Source organism: Podarcis cretensis (genome assembly GCF_951804945.1).
Source record: "Podarcis cretensis genome assembly, chromosome: 13".
NCBI classification, from domain to species: Eukaryota; Metazoa; Chordata; class Lepidosauria; order Squamata; family Lacertidae; genus Podarcis; species Podarcis cretensis.
The window spans coordinates 29,314,452-29,333,196 of record NC_137182.1 but is presented as its reverse complement, the minus strand read 5'-3'; the positions used below and the strand labels follow the sequence as shown (position 1 = coordinate 29,333,196).

At 43.6% G+C, this 18,745-nt stretch overlaps 1 protein-coding gene across 4 annotated transcripts in view; it reads right to left on the bottom strand.

The window, feature by feature from the left end:
• KANSL1 (KAT8 regulatory NSL complex subunit 1) overlaps positions 1 to 18,745 on the bottom strand; it is a 132,241-nt gene that overhangs the window by 95,577 nt on the left and 17,919 nt on the right. For all 4 annotated transcript variants that reach the window (XM_079948672.1, XM_079948674.1, XM_079948675.1 and 1 more), the window contains exon 2: positions 11,617 to 13,003. In XM_079948672.1, the coding sequence (XP_079804798.1) occupies positions 11,617 to 12,920 (1,304 nt within the window). In that variant the 5' untranslated portion in view covers positions 12,921 to 13,003. The remainder of the gene's footprint in view (positions 1 to 11,616; positions 13,004 to 18,745) is intronic.

The following is an 18,745-nucleotide window of genomic DNA, read 5'->3' as shown; positions in this document are numbered from 1 at the left end:
ACAATCCTAGGCATACTTTCAAGAAGAAGAGGAGGAGGAGGAGTTTGGATTTGATATCCCGCTTTATCACTACCCTAAGGAGTCTCAAAGCTGCTAGCAATCTCCTTTCCCTTCCTCCCCCACAACAAACACTCTGTGAGGTGAGTGAGGCTGAGGGAATTCAGAGAAGTGTGACTAGCCCAAGGTCACCCAGCAGCTGCATGTGGAGGAGTGGGGAAGCGAACTCGGTTCCCCAGATTACGAGTCTACCGCTCTTAACAACTACACCACAATGGCTCCCTTGAGGGTAAGAAAGCCCCCCTGGACACGGAGGGACTTACTTCCAAGCGAACACGCCTAGGGAGAAAGGGGGGGGGGAGTGCATTTGCCCTTGTGCCTACATAACCAAGCTTCCCCAGCCCCACATTGTCGGCATCTCAGAAAGGCCAAGCTGGCCTGGCCAGCCCGCCCCAAAGAGTGTCTCCCGTGTTGCAGTATTAGTTCATGTATTGGGGGGGGGGGAGAGAGATTACTGTAATTGGTAAATTGGGCAACTGAATTGTTAAATATATTAACAATGTTAATATACACAATTCATTTTTTGCTTTCCAATCTTGGGGGTGGGGGTGGGGGTGGGGAAATACCGCCTAGACATTGCATTGTGGCGTCCGTAACCTACATATCTGAGTTTCTAACACTGCTTCTGAGACAGGGGCTATCACTACTGCATACTATGTACAGTGGTACTTTGGTTCTCGAACATAATCCATTCTGGAAATCTGTTCGACTTCCAAAACATTCGAAAACCAAGGCGCGGCTACTGATTGGCGCAGGCGCCCCGGAAACAATAACCGACAGCAGCATCAGACGTTTGGCTTCCAAAAAACGTTTAAAAACCAGAACACTTACTTCCAGGTTTTTAGCATCCGGGAGCCGAAAAGTTTGAGTACCACGGCATTTGAGAACCAAGGTTCCACTGTAATGCCTAACACTGCTTGTGCGAAGTAAGTGACTCTGCTGGGGTGAGAGAGGAACCAACATGTTAGCTGACTGGAAAAACTCGTTCAGTATTAATTACCGTATTTTTTGCTCTATAAGACTCACTTTTTCCCTACAAAAAAGGGGAAATGTGTGTGCGTCTTATGGAGCGAATGCAGGCTGCGCAGCTATCCCAGAAGCCAGAACAGCAAGAGGGATTGCTGCTTTCACTGCGCAGCGATCCCTCTTGCTGTTCTGGCTTCTGAGATTCAGAATATTTTTTTTCTTGTTTTCCTCCTCCAAAAACTAGGTGCGGCTTGTGGTCTGGTGCGTCTTACAGAACGAAAAATACGGTATTGATGATGATGATGATGATGATGAACTAGTCACTTACCAGAGAAGTCTAAGCAACTTACAATTAAGAGCCCCAAAGGCACAGTGCAAAATAAAAAGCCAAGCATTCCAGTAAAAACATTTCAACAAAAGAACTACCAAAAGAAAAAAAAATCAACAGGAAGAATTCAATTAAATAGGCCATCAGCCAACTTATCAACACTCGATCTAATACCTGTGAGGGATGTATGGAGTGTTAGGAAAGGAGTAGTACCTCTGGTGGGAGATATATCATGCTCCTTCTGAGTCTCCATCCTGCACTCAGCTCTTACCTGTGGCTTCCAGAAGCCATCACCATGCGACAGCAGTCATACCCTGAGAACAGCTTCAACTGGTCAGCTAAACCACGTGAGGGTAGCCAATGTGTCTCAAACTCCTTGATGAGCGAGGGACTTCCCCTGCATGCAAAGACAGACATCTGGTGGATTGAGTAGATGAAACCAACAGTGGGCCCAACCCAACAGTCAAGAAGGCGATTTCTGCATGTGCTGTATAAGGAAGTGAGGCAGATGGGGTTCATCAATCTGGAAAGACAATCTTGTACAATGTCTCTGGAAGATGAAAAGGCTAAGGAGTAAATCCTACACAAATCCAGAGTGGAGTCCCTAAGACAGTTGGATGGTGCCTTGTACGCCTCCTTCAGGCAACACCCGCAGCCAAGCTGGCGCCAAATGTATCGCTCTGCTTTCGTTTAGATCACATCTGCGATTTTGCAGTGCAGACCAGGACCTCCATACACATTGCCCAGGCTTGTGTCCCAGGGAGGTCACTTCACCGCTGCTAACACATGGTTGGACTTCACCGCTGCGGGTGCACTCCAGTCTCTTGAGACAGATGGATGCCAACAGCAAAATAGCTGGAAAACAATGTATCTTTTTGGCAGCAGGCTAAAAACTAACAGTAACACCAGGCAGACATCACTGGGACGAGCATTCCACAAACGGGGCCACAAGTGAAAAGGCTCATTTTCCCAGCTGTTACCCTCCAAACAGAAAAGGATCTCAGATAAAGACCAAAGGGTACAGGCAGGTCTATATTAGGAGATGTGCTCCAAAAGATATGGGGAGTTATAACTCTCCCAATACCCTACAACGTATTATTATTCTTTTCCTAACAATGAACCACTGATTGGTACTGATCTTGGGCATAACCAAGGAATTTGTTTCTACATCAATGTCCGGGGTGAGCTAGTTAGACGTCTAGTTAAGCTCTCAGGAAGATGCGCCACTGCTCCCCTATCCAAATTTAGAAAATCTAAATGTTATTTATAGAAACAACATTTTATGGACACATATAACAGACAGCATATGTGCTGAAAGATGGGACTTGATAACATGTCCTGAAATGGATTCCGAGAAACCTTTCTGCAAAGCTGTCTCCTAAAATGAAATAAAATAAAAAAATCAGCAACTCAACTACACTACAGTCACTTAAAATTCCCTCAAGAGCTCAAGTCCCTTAAGGGCACAATAAAGGCAAATGTTTTATTCCAAGTATTTTGAAAATCACACTTCAATCTCCAATTTGAAGTAATACTAAGATATTATTTAGTACTGACGAAGTGGAAGATGATATACAAAGTACCTTTGGAGGACTAACAAAGCTCATTCTTAGCCATTCTGAAGAAATGGATTTGCAGTATCTTTTAACTTACAACATCTGTGCCATAGCTACAAGAAGCGTGTGGTTTTTTTCAGCTGGAGCTCATCGGAACTCAGTTCCAGCACCTCTCAGTGTGGGTGCCATTGGCACTATAAGAGAACAAGGGAGGCATTCGTGGCGAGTTCCGTCACCTCTATTTCTAGCTGGCTGCAAGAGATATAGCTACAACATAAACCTCTACTATTGCCTCCTTCAGTTACTATTTGCATGCAAAGTTCTACTGCAGCATATTAAACCACTAGATAATTTCAGGGGTGTAAAAACAACCACCACTGGCACTTAAAAAACACCCAAGTCAGGAAATAGGTACTGGGATTGCCGCAAAAGGGAAGCAGCAGAATTTCCATCCTGTCTCCTGGAAAAATCTCATTGGCTCTATTATTTTTCAGGCTTTGTGTTTTTTTAATCCCTGGTAATCCAAGTACGCACCATTTGTGGTTATGATAACCACAGGACGTGTCAGAAGCACTACATGAAATGAATGTTAAAGGGGCACAAACTTAAAAAAACAAAAAGGACTAACAAAGGGAACAACCCACTCAAAGTCAAGGGTTGCAACTCCCATTGTTTTCAGTGAGAGAGGATTAAGCACCTGATTAGGCCTCTCACTTAAATAAACTTTGTTTTGATATTAAATTTGGCAGGGTTATGTCTACAATATCTTAGTGTCACAGCATCAGCATATTTAGCAAAAATGAGTAATTCTATCTCTGTCATGTTTAGTCATATTTCAGTGCTTTATTACCCAAACCATGCCAAATTTCTATCCAGCTTTTTGAGACCTTATAATTAAACTAGCTCAGGGTTCTCAATCAGTGTTAGAAACTGGGATAGAAAGGCTAGGAGCCAAATGGCTTCTGGGGCCTGGGTTGTGGGCGCCAAAACAGAATGTCTAATCGCCACGGCGGGGTGTGTGGGTGTCAGCAACACATTTTATTTATTATTTTGATAAGTATGAACTAATACGCAATTCACATAAATGACACATTGTTAATATCACATTTTTGGCAGAAACTGTTAATACATATTTAATTTGGTGTTTACAATAAAAATGTTGGTACCGTACTTCAGTTTTCAAAACACTCATCATTGTTAAACGCCTTAAAAATATTGTCTGGCCTTAATATATACTTCAAGGCTTCAAAGCACATACATTTCAGTAATCCTTGACTGTAAGCCAGGGGTTAAAAAATGGCACCGACTTTTTGAGGTGCTCACAAATGGTGAATCTTTAGGTGCAAAATGGTGCCCTGCTAATTTTGAACCCTGTTCTCAAGAACAGAACCTTCATCTTCACTAAGTCTTTAAGGTTCCATTGATTTTCCCAAAGACAAGATTTCATCTTGCCCAAGAGTTACTTGTCTGTCTTAAAAAAAAGTTTTCCCTCTGAAGCCATCACTGCGGTCAACATCACATCTAACCAAATGCCATAACCCAGAAAGAACCCCCTTTTTACACCTTGAAGTTCATTCTTGCCTGGCTATACAATATAGCATTTTTTCCTAAAGTTATCCTGCTCTCACCAAGGAGAGAAACACAAGGAGTACCTCGGTATTTACCCAGAACATAAGATTATACGCAAAGTGGCAGACAGACATTTCAAGTGGGGGGGTGGTGGTGGTCTGAATACATACCCCCTGAGAATGCAACAAGTGCAACAGTCACCACTCCTTAGATATGTGAATTTAAACCCACCATTAGTCACCTTTCTGGGGGGGGTGGGAGAGAAACATCTCTACAAACCAAATAGCAAATTCAATACCACAGCTGAGCTAGTACATCAAAGACCTAACTGCTGGAGAAGGGAATAAGAGATGCATTGTAAAGAATGAGCCAAAAGATGAGAAGAAATAAATCACTCAGCGTGTCATGATTAAGATTCCTCGATGTCAGAAGTAGGCAACTTGCTCAGCCTTAAGAGACATATTCAGACTCTTCTGGCGAGTAGGATATGCTAAAATTCACCTTCAGTTTTCATGTTCTTATTGCAGGCAGTTTAAGTGGTTTGCAACATTTCCTTTAAAAGGAGTAAGAGGAATCTAATTTTTATTCCCATTCCAAATCCCCTGTCCCTTCCCACACACCTAAAAATGTGTATATGGGAGGAGCAGGGGAACTCTTCAATTTCCTGGAACTTGACACACAATGGCAATTTTGGATGTTGTTTCCAGACGTTTCGTCATTTTAATTTCAACGGTCTATCCATTGAATAGAACTTGGTGAGATACAACCCAGTGTATTTGGACAAGCAAAGCAGGACTGTCTTAAATCAACCATTACAAGCTTTAACTGACTAGAGTTTGTGCTGCCTAGCAAGTCAAATATTGCTGTTATTGCTACAGCACATTTCAGTGCACAAAGTGCATCACAATCCTCAAATGAGTCTCGTGACAATCTTTTGAAACAGGCAAGGGCATGAGACTCACCCAAGGCTAGCAAGCATGATTCCTTGGTCAGCAGGCATTTGAACACACTCTACCCTCCAGAGACTGTTGGACTAGTTTCCAGATCTCCTGACCACTGGCTATACAAGGCTGGGCCTGATGGGAGCTGGAGCCGAGCACCATCTGGAGGGCACAAAATTGGCCATCCTTGGCTAGCCTACATCAAGACTGAACACCTGTGTCCATGTCACAACAGGGGCTCCAATTTATTGAACCCAACACCTTCTATCTTTAACTTTATTGATGTATACAAGTCTAGAATACAAGTCTCATTTGATAATAATTTTTAATAATTTTCAATTACAAGCCAATAATAGCCTCATTATAACAATACCATTTTATAATACAATTATTAATGCCAATCATTCAAATACAAAATTATATAATTTAGATAAGGTGCTAGAATTGATGGTTAGATGGTTTATCATATTCTGCTACCAAAACAGTCTTGTATCACACTGCAGATGCTTCTACAGGTAACTCTTTCAGAATGGGAGATAAACAGCTATCAGACCATTTCCATTTATAGCAAAAAAAATTTTCAAACAGTAAAAAAAGTCATTGATGCACGTTAAACCTCGACTCCCCTCCCCCTCTTTTTGCGGTTCCTTAAATTTACTCTCTTTTCCCTTTATATTTATACCTTTTCTCATCTATTTCATAAGTTTTAGCAACTGCGCGTTTTTACAACAATCCCGCTAATGTCTTAATTTGTTTACAATTTGTTTGTAAATATTCAATAAAAGATTCCCATTCCCTATTAAAGAGTTTGTTGTCTTGGTTTCTTGTTCTTCCGATAAGATTCATCATTTCTGCATAGTCCATTAATATCTGTATCCATTCTTGTCTTGTCGGGCCTTCTTACCATCTTTGGGCAAATACAATTCTCGCAGCTGTGGTTGCATACATAAATAAATTTCTATATTGTTTAGGTACAGCTGATCCCTTATTTTTGAAAAGAAAAGCTTCAGGTTATTTTTAAAAAACAAATGTTATCTTAAACATCTTTTTAATTCATTATATATCATTTCCCAGTAGGCTTTAGCTTTATTGCAAGACCACCATTTATCTACGAATAGTATACCAAGCTATAACTGACCTCAGAAGGAACTGCAGCAATACACCCTATTTCTATTGTTTTATTTAATCATGTGAACCACTGTGATATATAAAGATTTCTAAATAAAATAAACCAAAATATCCTCAAAATAAAAGTCTACTCTTACTCTTTGATGCATTTGCCTTACCCGATTAAGAATTGTGCACACCCTGATTTAAAGATTCAGTTGATTAATCTACCAATTAAAGCTTGCATGGCTACTAAAAACCTTGGCAATACAGATCTCATTAGGGATAGCACACAGGGGCAAACCACATCATTTCCAAAATAGCATCAGATCAGTCAAGCTGAAAACAGGCCAGTAACAGATTGCTACTATAATGAGAATCCAACCATCTTAAGTCAATCTGCCTCCACAAAACTACCAATAGCTACCACAGCCAATGAGAAACAGCAAATGTCTCTAGGTAACAAGGGCGGGGGATCCAGAAAGCCTTGTGCTGGAGGGTAGAGAAGAGACTATGTGAATCTGAAGCACTGTGACCTCTCCCCTATGGATTCCTAGGAAAAGAGGTAAGGAAAAAGCCACCTATATCCAATAGGTTATGAAATGCAAATGCCAAGCAAACAAAGAAAGGTAGCAGCAAGCAAAGATAGCAGTCAATGGGCATTGCTGGAAAGGGTGGCGCTACTTTATTTTGGCTAATTACTATATATTAATGCTACAGTTACAGCACATTACTAGCTAAGCCTAATAATGTGGGGCTAGCAATTCCTACCAAGACTGAAAGCTGCCTTGGCTAGAAAAGCTGCCAACTGAGCAAACACACAATGCTACAACAGGGTCACACTATCGAAAGGAAGTGAAATGCTATTTTGAAGCTTGAGGCAGAAAGACAAAAGGAAAGGGCACTAACATTCCAGAATATCCCGTTATTAATTCTACTGCCCTATTAATTTTACACATTAAAGAGGCTTACAGTGGTACCTTGGTTTAAGAACTTAATCCATTCCAGAAGTCCGTTCTTAAACCAAGGCGTGCTTTCCCATAGCAGCTGGGGACTCAATTTACAAATGGAACACACTCAACATGTTCTGCTTCCAAGGCAAAGTTCCCAAACCAAAACACCTACTTCCGGGTTTGCAGCATTCTTAATCCAAGTTGTTCAGAAACTAAGCTGTGCTTAAACCAAGGTACCACTGTATTTCCTTTACCTGTAAACAGAAGCAGGTTCGCTTCTCCAAGGTACAGATCGAGACTGCATCTCTCTGAAGGCAGTTGACCCCACTACACCAAAATATAAACCCCTTCCCTCAAAAGGCTCTATGGTTTGGAGACCATCACTTCTGACCCAAAGAAGTGAAAATATGAAGCTATGACCAATGAACAGTTAAGACTTTATCTCAAGTGCAACGTCAATACGACAAATTTCACATACTAAATGAACTTACATTAATTTCATCATACCCCAAATGCTCTGTCACTTGCTTCTAGTAGTCCGGGGTGGAGGGAGAGTGGTAAACCTTGGAGCCAAAACATTATAATTGGAAAGGTACTAAGCATTTTAATCCCATGTTTGCTTTTAACCAATTAGCAGCATGAATATGGCCTCTGAAATAAAATAAGATGATTTTCGGAGATCGAACTAAAATCTCGCAAAGCAGAATCCACACAACAGTACATTTTTTTCTCATGAAACAACACTAGGGCATCCGCAGAGGAAAGCATTTGGACTGCTATGAAAAGTAATTGATCACTTGCGGATAATGGGGGGAGAGGGGGAGAAAGCGCGGGTGTCTGATAGAGGCGTCTTATAAGAGCTACAGTGAAGTCGTAGGTTACCACAATGAGGTTACATGAGGCTATGCATGCAGGCAACAATTGCAGGCATCCCCTGCAACGAATGGGAAACAACTCCTCTGCCTGAAACCCTGGCGAGCCACTGGCAACTGGTGCCGACAATACTGAGCTAAACGGACCACTGATCCGATTCCATATAAGGCAGCTTCGCATGTCCACACAACAAGTTCATGGTTGTCTGCCAGACATATAGATGATTATGGCAGCAGGCGTAGGCTCAGCCACGCTCAGCAGAAAATCTGCAGACCATGCATGACACCATTGTATCACATTGGCTTTGTGAGCAGTTACAGCAAGAGCCCAATGGTAAGGTCAAGGCTTTTTAGCTTCGATCAGATTCATGCCCCTTCTCGCCTCCCTGCAGCAAATGCCACCTCCCAGCAGGAAAGACAGCACTGGGACAATAAAGGCTATGATTTCACAGAATTTGCTGCAAAAATGTAAGGAACAAAAACACTGCCCCAAGTACTGAACTGAACAATATCCAAAACACACAGAGGTTTGTCAGATGCCATCCATGCTATAAAGACACTGACCCAGCAGCTGAATTTTGCCTATACTTCTCACGGCCCCACATAATAAGATCTTATTTTTGCCGAACCTGAAATCTACCCTGCACCCATTCCTCAGTCTTCAACTCAGTCATTCTTTCATTACAAAGTTTAAGTATCTGTCCCTCTGAAAAATGTCTGTCTGTGTAACAAGCCCCTAGGCCTGGGGCTACAGCAGGCGTCAGCAAACTTTTTCAGCAGGGGGCCGGTCCACTGTACCTCAGACCTTGTGGGGGGCTGGGCTATATTTTTTTTGGGGGGGGGGGGAATGAACGAATTCCTATGCCCCACAAGTAACCCAGAGATGCATTTTAAATAAAAGGACACATTCTATACATGTAAAAACACCAGGCAGGCCCCACAAATTACCCAGATGCATTTTAAATAAAAGGACACCTTCTACTCATGTAAAAACATGCCGATTCCTGGAACATCCGTGGGCCGGATCCGGCCCCCGGGCCTTAGTTTGCCTACCCATGGGCTACAGGAATGCCAGTCGCAATCCACTGGCTGACCACTGAAATCATGTGTGCATGATCAGCACAGGAATTAAGTTGTAAATTTTGCTTTTTATTCTCATCCCCTGCTCTCCTTCTTTCTTTTGCATCCCTGCATTCATGAGCGCCTATGCATGGGGAGAAGAGTTCTGGTCCCAGCCACACAGCCCAGGGCAATGCTGTTTTAAGAACAGACAGTTAGGCTATTTTCTTTCCAGCCAGCCTCAGCGCAGACACTGCTCTGCATGCTGGGGAAGCCTCTGCTCTACAGCTTCACTACACAACACAACACCATCATCACGCTCTTCATAACGGAGGCCACAGCTGCCAGAGCAGCCTGCTGCCTCCCCATCTCTTTGCATTTTCTGAATTCCTTCAACAATGCAATTAAGTCTGTCTGTCTATATGAGCGAGAGTTATGTTATACGTGTGACTTGGAACATTTGGTCTTCTTTATGTTAACTTATCTACACTGCTTACACTTCGTAGTTCTTGATTTATACTGATGACACGGTTGTGCTGTGTTTATGTTAGGTTAATATGTAGCCTCACATCGTAAGTGGGTGGCATTGTGAGACAACAGGGGACTTCTAAACATGTGCAACGGCTGTGCGCGCATGAACCCAGCCTTTCCTGTGAGCGCAGACTCTGATGTACCTGGTCCTGCATCTTGGGCCACCATTTTGTGACTGGCTCCATTCTCCCACAATGCCACTTCCTTGTAAACCCTGGATCTCTAGCTAATTAAAAAGAGAGAGCAGGACCCACAAGGCTGTAGTCTGATCACCCCTACCAGACAAGACTTAATCCATTGTAAGACCCTGACATAGTCTGTATTATCTTGATAATCAGAAGACCTGAGGCAGATTTTCTGTGTTGCGTAGGGAAGAGACACGTGCACAAGCAAGGCTAGCTCCTGGAGACACTGTAACTTTCAATGAATGGCCAGACAGCAACACCCCCAATTTAATTTAGCACAAGGCGCTGATAAGATGAAGGCGCAGCCTTTTCCAATCCACAGCTCTAGTATTATTTCATTCACAAAATAATTAAGGCATTGTCTCCAGCCGATCCAGGGCAATGATAAGCACTGACCCAGGACGGAAGGATTTTAACTAGCACATTATTTGTGAGAGCTTTGGACCAGCCCAGGGGTAAATACCAGACAGCAATGTCTACACAGGAATTCCTATTAAATAAAGGGGGGACCCCAAATGAAAGCAGACACAAAGAAAAGGGCACAATATGCTGCTGAGTTGCATTTTACTGCTCCTTTAACCAGTTATTACCACTTCACAGCCATTACTTTCAAAACCTAAAGCCCTGCCCCTGCCTACCCCATTTCCTTCCACGCCTTCTCCAATTCCAGAGACACCTCTTGCTTTCAGCAAGATCCCCCACACCCTACTTACCCCCTCCCTCCCGTTCCCCATCTCCAGTGCAAGACATAATAGATCTTTGAGCCTATCTCTTGCTATTTGTTTAGCAAACAAGCTGTAGATTCCTGGTTGCAAAAGGAATTCCCACATCTCATAAGTCATTCATGCATCAATATTCCCCAAGTTGCCAGAGAAAAGGCCTCAGTTTTCACCAAACAGGGCTGGAATGATTTTAAATTTGTACCAACAGAAAGCCTGGACTCAGACAGCAGGGACAACTTCACACTAATAACCTCTGTCTTGCCCTGAAGGAGCTATTTCTAGAGACCACCTTTGCTGTTCCAGCAGGCAGAGGTATGGTCCTATCTCTGAACAAAACTATAAGCAATATTTCACAATGTGTGTTGTGAAAGACCAGGGAGCTGGAGTAGATGGGAGCAAGTAGAGAAAAAAGAATTTAGCGCTTCCTGCTTTTGGTAAAAGGCAGATGAGTGAAGGTGGCTGGAGTTCTTGGCAGCCTTAATCCCTATTGTGGAGTTAAAGATGAGGAGGTGATGCTATCCCTTCCAGTCAAGCATAATTAATTGAGTTTATATCAGATACCATCACTCTCAAACCTAATCTTCCTACTGCAAAAACAAAAAGTATTGTGGCACCTTTGAAACTAACCAATTTATGATGGCATAAACTTTCCTAATGCTCCTGACTTAACTTTGAAAAAAAACCCAAAAACCTATGTTTTATCCCTATCTTGTTATTTTTTGTTGCTGGTCCTTCCTTACTTGGAAGTAAATACACCAATTGCTACTCACAGTGGTACATGGTGCTGTTCAGTGTCTGCTTTGGTCAGTTCCTCCTCTTCAATATCAGACTCCCCACCCGAGCTGCTGTCCGTCACGTCGGAGTCAAACGCCTGCTCACAGGACCGCAGGTTAGCCATCCCACTGGCGGTAAACCTCTCCAGTTCTTCTGAGATGGAGTCACTTTTTAGGAAGCTGCTCAGGCCCTCTGAGGTACTCGTCTCGCTGGCAGCTTTCCTCAAGGCAGCTTCCGCCTTGCGGGTCAGCATCAGCTGACTTCTGTGTCTCAGGGAGTCCAAAGCTGGCAGCTTGCTCAGAGTCTTCTCCAAGAAGCCGCCCAGCTGCTGCTGGATGTGCCGCTCCACCTGCTTCGCCTGCACCACCTGCAAGCGCTTCTGCAGCCTGCGAGCCCGGTTCTCAATGTCCGCCTGCCGCCGCAGCAGCACCCTCGTCCTCGTATCTGAATCTAGGGTGCTGAAGGAATTGCTCGGCAGGGAGATCTTCTGCTCTTCTGGTTTGCTGCTCCCCAGATTGGAGCAAGCAGGCACACCAGATAATGGCAACAGCCTGTTCTCTCCACCCCCTTCAAGCCCATGCTGCTGCTCCGGGGAACTGTGGCTCCGCTTACTTGCAGTGCCATTATTGCTAAGGGGAGCGGTATGCTCTGCATCAAGGCTTCTGTGTGGAAGAGTGCAGTTGGTCAAACCAGATTTCAGGTCCCCCAAATCAGACCCCCCAGGGCTACTAGAATCAACATCCTGGAGGGTCGCAGCAGGAGGAACACGCTTCCCGCCGTTGAGCGAAGCAGAGTTTTCATGATCGGAGCTGTTGCTCTTAGCCAACTTTTTAGCCAAGCCATTGACGGGTGCTTGCGGCAGAGGAGTTGGGCTACTAGTACTCATGGTTTTTAGGTTTTCCAAGGACAGCTCCAACACAGGTTGCCTCCCCAAGAGGTCGCTAGTTTTCAAGAAGGACTGAGACAACAGAGAGTGAGACTTCAGGACTGTCTGTTTGTTGAAGACCCCTTGCAGCTTCAGAGACTCCTTCGGAGGAACCGAAGTCACATCCGAGCAGAGGTAAGACGTCACCAGGGGCTGCAGCTTTCCCAGCTCCTCCTTCGCAGAGTTATTTCGGAAGTCTAGGCTTGAATCCTCGGCTTTCCTCTTGGTGCCGTTGGTGGCGACAAGGATGTTGTTGGCGTTGCCGTTGTTTTCGGCACTGCCAGGAGACAGGGCGGAGGACGGGGGAGCCAGTTTGAACCGGATGTGGTGAGCTTCAGCTGCTGCGTCAGTGAGAGCGGGCGCCATAGTAGCCATTCAGCACAGAGAGACGGGAAGTCCAGCCTCTCCCGTTGCAGAGGCCAGCTCTGCTGTTTCCAACTGCCTCGCCAGAGGGCAGCCTAGAAAGAAAGCAGGGAGAGAAAGAGAGAGGAGGGAAAGTGTTAGAAGCACAGAAATCAGTGCAGCTTCAGCATCAAGTCAATTACTGTGCATAATGCTTTTTTTTTGGCTAAAGCACAATCATGGCACAAGAACGTATTTTCTCCAACCCCAGCAGGTCACACCTCAGGTTCCACAGAAAGGGTATGCAAAGCACCATGCACAGAAGTAGCAAGACCTCATGGTGTGGCAGACACAGTGAGCAAAAAGAACAGCAGTGTGATAAACAGGAACAAAGAAAGGGACAACCAGCTACTGGGTAAATGCAGTAAGAATGGGTAGCGAATAGGCAGGGGAAAATACAAATGGAGAGGCAGACTGTGGAGTAAGGAGGGGGGCAAAATATAGTGTGACACCACAAGGGAGCCCTGCAATGCAGGCAAGACTCAAAGCTGATACTGCTACTACAGGAATGTGGCGATAAGCAGAGAGTCAAAGGTAAACCCAACCACAAAACCAGTCCAGGAATATATATTTTTCTTTCACCCAGTGAATCAGAACCAACCCCACACCTAAAGCCTTTCAGTTGTCTTGACCCTGAATCAAATCATAGAACACCAAAAGCAGTTGTATTTTGGGAGTGGAGGACGGAATTTGTTCAGTTATCAGAAGCTCAAGCCAATTCCTTTAAAGGTCTCTTCCCTGGCTGCAAGCAAAGCATCTGTACTGCCCATCTCCTACGTTTAGCTTGATCTAATTACATAGTATTATTTATTGATACTCTGCCTTTCCCAGCAAGGAGATGAAGGCACAATATACTGTTCTCCCCCTTCTCCCAAGGTAATGACCTAGTCCAAGGTCATATAATGAGCTTAACAAGTGAGTGGAGGTTTGAACTCGAGTTAGTCCGACACGCTACCCACCACTGCTTCATTCTACTTAGATGCAGGGTAAGAAAGAGACATTCCAATTAAGGCTTTGAGTTGTTTTGGAATTTTTGGAAGTCTTGTGTTCCAAAAGTATGAACTTAATGAAGCTGTTCCTCTGCTCCCCCAGCCAAAATTAGTGTGTCTGGTTAGTTCAGATCATGGCTTGAGATGCCCCTCAGAATCTGAAAATTCCATGAAATGAAACATCACACACACATGGCCTTGATAAATAAGATCAAGGTCCTTCAAATCCAGCATCCTATTTTCCAGTGGCCAACCAAATGCTGACGAGAGGATCATAGATCATAGAGTTGGAGGGGACCCTGAGAGTCATCTAGTTCAACCCCCAGCAATGCAGGAATATGCTGCTGTCCCATACGGGGATTGAACTTGTAACCTGAGCATTATCAGCACCACGCTCTAACCAACTGAGCTATCCAGCATGAGGATGAGGAGGACAGCCATTCCATTTTATCCCAATTATCTCATATCAGAGGTTGACTCCCACTGAAAGAGAAGGTTCAATTTAATTATTAGGGCCTTTGATAAGACTTGATCTGCTATGAAACAGAACCTACTATCAATCAATATAATTAAGTGTCCTCAAGTTCTAGTATTGATCAACCATTTTTAATCCAAACTGCTTTTACCAATCTATCTATAATTCTATAAATCTCTATCACTGCCTTTCTGAGGAGGAGATGCTGAAGAGTTATTAGGGATTTTCATTAAGGGGGAGGAAAGCAAGAAGGGGATATGACAGAACACAAAAGAGAACCTGTGGCTCTCCAGATGTTGGACCATAATTCCCATCATTCCTGATTACTGGCCATATGTCTAGGGGCTGATGGCAGTTGTAATGTAGTCCAATTTTGGGAGGACCAGTTTCCCCAACCCTGCTCATCAAAGTTCCTTCAGTGTGTCCCTCCCTTTTGATAAAGCCCTAAAAACTCTTTAACCTTTCTTCATGGGAAAGTGCTCCAAGCCCTTGATCATTTTAATTGCCTCCCTCTCCCTTTTTCAGCTCTTTGTTTAGATGGGATGACAGTACTATGCACAGTATTCTAAAGATAGTTCTGCCAGAGATTTAAATAATGGCATTATACTTGGTTCTTCTCTACTGGGAGACACAAAGCAGGTTTTAAAGTTGCTTGTTCCATTTCTATTATGCAAGTGGATGTAGAAAAGAGCAGCATCAATCCTGCTTCCGTTGCAAACAGTTAGATAACACAGGTGGCCCCAGATCCACATTTCTTTTTAGGTATGTCAAGATGCAACCAACCAGCTCAGCAACATTCAAGATGAGCATCACAACAGCAACGTGTGCAAAAGGTTGCTTCCATACACTTACTAGATCAGGGGTCAACATTTAGGACTTACTTTGTTCTTTCTCTCACATGGACAACTGTGGACTGACAAGATTATAGCATGCCACATGGAAACAGCATGGTGGGGGGGGGAAATGTTTTTATCATTTCCCCAAGCTAAGTATTTGTCATTACATTCATTCATCTGCTTGGGAGGTTAACTTTACTTAAAACAACAATTTGCACCACTTTTATATTTGTTTCACAAACACTCCCAGTACACAGTTTTCAGGTAATCCGTTTTGAAACTTTTCTGGAATGGAAAAAGTCACTGGGTACAAACTTTTATAGAAGGCCCATCATGGCTTAGCAGCAATGCCAAATCTTTTCTATTATTGTTGGAATAATTGATGAAGTGGGGAAGGACGTCATCCTCAGTACAAAGTCAGACTGAAATTCAGTCCATTCTAGACACCGCTTGTTCCTTGGAAGCTACAACAAGGCCTACAATGTGTAGTAAGTCCTGTGGATCTAACAGCTGATTACAGAGATGCCTGGCATAATAAGCACCTCTCCTGGAAAACAACACCACCACCAGCCTGGTTCTTGTAGCACGCACTTTCATTCAACCAATCTTCACCCTAAAGCACATCTCAAAGGTTTTATACATCTGTAACAAAAACCACTTACTGTCACCAAAGATTCCTCATCAACAACTGAAATACTTGCAAATATTAAGTCATAGGGACAGGGGGAGGCTCATTAAGATTACAACTTACTAAATCATTAAACATTGTATGCGTGCTTGTTTCAACAGGCTAACACAGTCAATAAAGGACAGGCATTTTATTTACTTTAAAAGCTTACATCCTTGCCTTCTTTCCAGAACGGAACTCAAGGTGGGTAACAAAGCGGAAAATTCCACGCGGTATTTAAAAATCAACCTTAAACCCTATTCCTTGCAACCGTCATAAAACCACAATATTTTATAAACTAACAACAGGAGTCAAAACATGGAACAGGATTGAAAAATAAACCGTGGGGAGGAATTTCAACCAAAAGCCTTTTTGAATAGCCATGTTTTTGGCAACCTCCTAAAAACAAAAGTGCATTGCGATCTGACAGATTGCATCAGGCATAGGGCATTCCACAGGGCAGGTGCCACTATGGAGAAAGTCCCACATCCCACAAACATGATACCAAAGCAAAAGGCAAGGCCGATGGGAGTGGGATGGAGGGGAGGACAGTGTGTGTATGTAAAAACCAGAAACTAAGTTTGTTGGAACAGGACCTGAGACCAGGATTCAAATCCCCACTCAGCCATGAAGCTCACTGGGTGACCTTGGGCCACTCACTGGCTCTCAACCTAACCTAACAGGGTTATTGTGCAGATTAACTGAGATAAGGGAGAACCATGCTCACCACTCTGAGCTCGTTGGAGGAAAAGGTTGGATATAAATATAATAAAAAGAAAGAAGATTATGAATAAAAGTTGAATTTTGATCTCTTAATAGTGGCATGGTTTTACATTAATTCTGAGGCTATAAAATGCTTCCATAAGAAATTAAATCACAAATGTGTTAAATGCCTGCTTGTTTAGCAATGGCACAAAAATTGAAATCTATTAACATGCCTGTAGTGCGCTCCCGCTGCTCGGTCCCAGCGCCTGCCAACCTAGCAGTTCGAAAGCACCTCCGGGTGCAAGTAGATAAATAGGGACCGCCTACCAGCGGGAAGGTAAACGGCGTTTCCGTGTGCGGCTCTGGCTCGCCAGAGCAGCGATGTCACGCTGGCCACGTGACCCGGAAGTGTCTCCGGACAGCGCTGGCCCCTGGCCTCTTGAGTGAGATGGGCACACAACCCCAGAGTCTGTCAAGACTGGCCCGTATGGGCAGGGGTACCTTTACCTTTACCTTAGTTGGGTACTAGGCTTACAAAATTTGGGATTTATTACTAATGGATGAATTAAAGCAACAAGTAAGGACTCAACATGAGAGAGAGAGAGAGAGAGAAATCTATTTTCTTTATGACTGGGGCACTGGTATTCAGATGTTACGTGATTTAACTGAAACAATTATATGCTTTTTTTGTATTTTTCTTTGAAATATTAATTTAATGAAATAATAACATGTAAACATCTGTGTTCATACAAACTGCCTCTGAAGAGTCACTTTCTACTGTTATACAAATACAAATTGTGCAATCATAGGGTGTGGGTGGGTTTAAGCAATTCCCACAGTCCTCAATGGGACTTACTCCTAGGTAAGTAGGTATATAGGACTGCACCCAATATATGGACATCTGTACTGAAGAAGCACTGCGCTTAACTGTGGCAAGCTGAGCTGAAATAAAGGCTGAACATTTTGATATTTATTTCAACACTTTTAAACATCTGCTTTTTCTAGGGGCGGAAAAGCTAGGCAGGTAGCAATTTCATTTGACAGCAATATTTCCCTTCTTCAACACAAGAGGAATTACTGAATGAGAATAATGAGGGTCAAATCCCACACGAGGGCCATATCAGTCAATAATACTTGTGTTACATTGCAGTGTGTATGTCTGTACTCTCAAGAAAATGTAGTATTAAGAGCTTGCACATTCATCCTGGTCTACATCTGATTCCAAATATGTTTATTAACCCCAAAACATACACTTATCCAGTTGCTTTTATTAAACATGCACATTTTTGTAGTGGTGCCTCGCAAGACGAAAAGAATCCGTTCCGCGAGTCTCTTCGTCTAGCGGTTTTTTCGTCTTGCGAAGCAAGCCCATTGACAGCTTAGCGGCTTAGCACTATTAGCCGTTTAGCGGCTTTTAGCGGATAAGCAGATAAGCGGGTTAGCGGCTTAGAAAAAGGGGGGGGAGGGGGAAAAACCAGCAGGAACTCGCAAGACATTTTCGTCTTGCAAAGCAAGCCCATAGGAAATTCGTTTTGTGAAGCACCTCCAAAACGGAAAACCCTTTCGTCTAGCGAGTTTTCCGTCTTGCGAGGCATTCGTCTTGCAGGGCACCACTGTATACCAGTATGAATTCCAGCAAGTGTGTGTCTTTTGAGGGGGCCCTGTATTTTCATTTTGGAGATGGTTGTTTAATTCGCATTATCCACTCACTAGCAAGATAAGCGTAGCATGTTCAGTTGTAGAAGCAGGGGTGGCAAACTTGGTGCCTGTCTGATGTTGCAATACCCGCAGCCGGAATGGCCAATGGCCGGGGATTATCGGAATTGCAGCCAAGCATTTGGGCGGGAGTTGGGTGGGGAAGAACAGCTAGTTCCCCAACCCTGGGCTCAAGGGCAGAATCTTTCGTTGTTCAAGCAAAGGCAACTTATTACTTTTACTTCCTCCTGCCCACACTTCCCTCCTTCCAGAGTTCAACCTCTTTTTTCTCTCTGCAGCCTCCTCGGGCAACATTACCTGCTCTGGGGACTGTAAGTCATTGCTTTAATCTTGCAACGAATTGCCTTACTGAGATCTCTTCCTGGATGACTCATCAAAAGTTCAAACTCTAATATGGCTTGTCACTCTCT